Source organism: Sinocyclocheilus rhinocerous, unplaced genomic scaffold (genome assembly GCF_001515625.1).
Source record: "Sinocyclocheilus rhinocerous isolate Xijiao unplaced genomic scaffold, SAMN03320098_v1.1 scaffold36, whole genome shotgun sequence".
NCBI lineage: Eukaryota > Metazoa > Chordata > Actinopteri > Cypriniformes > Cyprinidae > Sinocyclocheilus > Sinocyclocheilus rhinocerous.
The window spans coordinates 1,559,536-1,564,209 of NW_015664459.1; the positions used below are offsets into that span (position 1 = coordinate 1,559,536).

Genomic DNA, 4,674 nt, shown 5'->3' on the forward strand with positions numbered 1-4,674 from the left:
TATATATATATACACACACACACACACACATGTATACACACACACACACACAGGTCATATGGACCTATTCAGTACAGTTATGTTACTGTATTGTTATCTTTTTGTCAATTTTGAAGCTGACAAAAATCTCATTTGTATTCTACACAAACACACACACACTCAAACACACAAACCTTTCAAGCAACATTAGGATGAAAAGAGCAAATAGCCTAATCATTTAAAAATCATATTAAAAGGCATCTGGTCAATTGATAAATGTATACTGTATGTCAATGTTTAATGTCACTTTGACACCAGAACTTCCGTGGCAAGAGCGCTTTTACTTTTAGTATTGCATTGTGGGTTCTGGTTTTTTCTTTTAATTCTGCCCTCACAACATGAAAAAGGCCTACAGACTAGAGTCCTGCACAGTTCCTGTTTGCTAAACTCGTACCCGCAATACTCAACAGAACATCCAACACGTTATCTGCCAGCAGCACTAATTTAATTCCGTACCTGACCTGACTTGAACAACACCAGCATCTCCTACATTAGGCAGGCAAACATTATTTATTTTTGCATGTAACACACACAATCAAACCAACATTAGGCATTCTAAGTTGATGCATTGAAGAAAAATAGACACACGGCGCAACATGATAATTAAGGGGTTAGTTCACCCAAAAATGAAAATTAGTCCTTTTTACTAGAGGTCGACCGATAGTGGATTTTGCCGATACCAATAGCTAGGTTGGACCACACTGGCCGATACCGATTAATTAACCGATAGTTTTAAAATTGATACTGAACAAAAACTAAAATAGTGCTTTATTAACAAAAACAGTGCTGAACCATACTAGTAGTAGTAGTAAAAAATAATAATAATAATAGTAAATGTTGACATTAACGCACTCTAACAAGGAACAATACTTACACAGCTTTCATTAATCTTAATGCTACAAATGGACTCTTATTTTAAAGTGTTACCATTTCATTTCAACTGTCATGCTTAAAGATGCACATCTTTAAATATATACACAAAGGCTATAGCATTAAAATTATATACATATGGATATTGTATGTATACTCTCACACTTTAACTGCTTCTATTCTTGAACACTTCATGATTATCTGATCAAAAGTCTAAGAGAACTCACCGGTATCAGACACACTCCGGACGCGTCGCGTTCAACTCGAGCAGCGGTCTAAAACAGTTTATTTAATCACCAAACGGACACAAGTTTACTTCAAGAATGAACAATTTGGCATAGATGAGTTTGAAGTTCGGTGTTTAAAAAACGGAGCAAACGGAAAGAGAAAGCGCGACCTATATTATAGCTCTATAAATGAAGCATAGACTTTACTAGAGCCACAGAAAGACAAACGTTTCACTGAAAATGCACAATACACAATTCATTATGTACATTAACAACGATTCGGGACCAATATAATGTAATTTAAAGGAAAACTATGTGAATGGCGCTCTGTGGCGCGGCAGGATTTTCTGTCGGCTGCATTTAAATCCGCGTCTGAAGTTTCCCGCTCTGTTCAGCGTGCAGTATCACGTGTCTAAACAAATAGCACGTGCTGTCAGTGATTTCAACCACTAGAGGATGCGCATCCATCCATATTAAAACGCGCATCACACGGCTCCGGGGGGTGAATAAAAGCCTCCTGTAGTGAATCGATGCGTTTTTGTAAGACAAATATCCATATTTAAAATGATATAAACACCTTTTTCTCACTTCTGCTAACTGTCGTAGACGGAAGCCGTTCCGGTGGATGACGTAGGACGTATGCGTAGCTTAAGCGCTGGTGATTAGTGACGAACGCAGAAGCGCGACAGAGAGAGAACAAAACAAAATGCCGGTCATGAATTAGAAGCACAAAGCGAGGATTTGTAAAGAAAAATGTCAGAGGTTTTCGATATAAGCCAAGAGGAGACTGGTTTTCCTTTGGTAAAGTAAGGAAACTTTACTTCCTTTGCTCCCGTAAACAAATGTTGGTTTTCGCAAGACTCACATGCGCATGCACTATGCCTACGTCATCCGCCGGAATGGCAGTCTCTCGTGAACAGTTAGCGGAAGTTACACAAAACTGTTTTTTATCGTTTTAAATATGGATTTTTTTTTGTACAAAAACGTATCGATTCGCTACAGGAGGCCTTTATTTACCCCCCGGAGCAGTGTGATGTGATTTTAATATGGATGGATGCGCTTTATTTCACTACTTTTGGACTGTTGAACAAAAACACCCGCCCATGCCATTATAAAGCTTGGAAGAGCAAGGTCAATTTTTTTTATATAACTCTGATTGGATTCGTCTGAAAGAAGAAAGTCATATACACCACCTAGGATGCCTTGAGGGTGAGTAAAACATGGACTAATTTTCATTTTTGAATGAACTAACCCTTTAACAGAGAAAACAATTATGAAAATGTGCATCCGTCATTTAAACAATACAAACATTTGCCTACATCATGTGAAAAATCTCTCCTGAAACTGTAGTGTATGTGTGCCCACTGGTCCTCTTAGCAGCATGAAAAATAAAACTTTTTTCTTAAATTTTAAATAGATTACATAAAGAAAGCGAGCAAGGAGGGTAATCCCTTTATAATCAAGCTGTCATTCACTTCAGTTCCAGCACGATTGGCTATGTAACAATGCTCAATGCTACAAATTGCGTTGTAGATAGAAACCTCTTTAAACTTCAGACTACAGAGCCTGAACATAAATAAGCACGGGCCAGTTTGAAAGTTAAGGAGAAGAACCTTGGTGTGCAGGGTGACTTATATAACAATATAACAGACTTATATTTACTCTTTCAGATGCATGCAACTACCATGAATAGGAATATTAATGGATACATCTCTAGCACAACTACCTGGTGCTAGAAGAGGTGCAAAACTGTATTTATGACAGTGGTGACGAGGAACAATTAGTCGGAGTACTGTTATTATGCCACTCCTCATGGCCACATACTTCAGTTATGAGTGTGGATGTGCTCACAGATAGTGGTTCTTTATACAGAGCATCAAACCATCATTCACTTTTCAGCACCTTGTTAAGCCCAGTTATCAAAAACATACTGCCAACACCATTGTTCCCAGCAGTCCTGCCTCTTAAACAGGAAGTGGCTATGATGATAACCTGCTATGAGCTCGAGAGCTCTGGACTAAAGCCCTAAGATAAATGGGCTGCCTTCCTGTCACTGATGCGCCTGCCAAAGCCACAAAGCTGGATCCAATCCCTGAACCCTATACACATTACATAGTAAGGTGCTTGGATGGGAAAAAAATATGCAAACCACTTTTGAGAGCCAAAGAACCTTTTGTTTATTCCATCATCATTTAGGCTTTGTAGATCTCTGTGGTCCTGTGATGTCTAATACTACAGGAATGAATGGGTCATGGTTTATAATGGATTCCTCTATTATAAAGGTCAGTCAAGCTGTGGTTTGGCAAAACGACTGCTAGTCTGGAGTTCCAGACCCTACTAGACAGGGAGGGATAGTTTTAGATCGATAATATCGTTTATTGTATCGTCACAGAAAATATGACTATAATAAAAATAAATAAACATGTATAATTATAAATAAATAATAATAAATAAATACATTTTATATTAAAAAACTAAACACATAAGAAATATGTTTCTATAGGCCTATTTATCTTATGAAAAAAATCTAACAAAATATTAAATATAAATGCATTTATTATTATTATTATGGTTGTTATTTTTATTTCATTTTATATCTTTGTTTTCCAGTGCTGCTCCCCTCAGTAGTAAATTGTAACTGGTCACTTTGGGCATTTATAATTCAGCAACATCGATTGGATCAAAGCAAACTGGAGAGAAAATTGAGACTTTCTATAATTCTCCAGCTTAAGACGTTTCTCAAGAGCAACAGGCCCTCATGGGTCGTTTTCTATTGTTTCAGAAGAGATCCTGACAATGTCTCAAACTATGCTCAGATTCACCAAGATACCAAAATCTGGTTAAAGATCTCAATATGAACTCAAACATTTCTCAAATACTTTCGAGATGAAATTATGTCAGCTATCCTGTAATTTTCATCTGGGAATTCAACACCCCAGACCATATCACAAACAATTGTCCATTTAGCAATTGTTTTGTTTTGCAATAAGCAATTTTTCTGGTGAGGCAGAGTATTATGAAATTAGGAATTAGAGTGTGAGAAACTTACCTCGTAGTGTGTGTTTGTTGGGCCATTGAAACCACGGTAATAGCAGCAGGTACAGAAGGTAGACTAAAGAGAGAGCGTTGTAGCGAAATATGCAGGCTGTGGAGAATAACAGAAACAAAAAGATCAGTTTGCATATTAGACAGTAAACACTGCATTACATAAAGTAGGATTTAGCATGGTGGTCACACTAGTCTTTAAAGGGGTCATATGATGCTTTTTTAAAGATCATTATCTTGTGTATTTGGTGTAACAGAATATGTTGACATGCTTTAATGTTCAAAAAACACATTATTTTTCAAATGCTGTACATTATTGTAGGTCCTCTATGCCCCGCCTCTCTCAAACACTTCGAGGGGGAAGTCGTGGCCTAATGGTTAGAGAGTCGGACTCGTAACCCAAAGGTTGCGGGTTCGAGTCTCGTACCGGCAGGGATTGTAGGTGGGGGGAGTGAATGTACAGCGCTCTCTCCCACCTTCAATACCACGACTG

The 4,674-nt window shown here is 37.7% G+C and overlaps 1 protein-coding gene across 1 annotated transcript in view; it reads right to left on the reverse strand.

Moving 5' to 3' along the window:
* piezo1 (piezo type mechanosensitive ion channel component 1 (Er blood group)) overlaps positions 1–4,674 on the reverse strand; it is a 108,552-nt gene that overhangs the window by 66,941 nt on the left and 36,937 nt on the right. Inside the window, exon 2 of the mRNA XM_016540890.1 lies at positions 4,186–4,281. Within this exon, the coding sequence (XP_016396376.1) occupies positions 4,186–4,281 (96 nt within the window). The remainder of the gene's footprint in view (positions 1–4,185; positions 4,282–4,674) is intronic.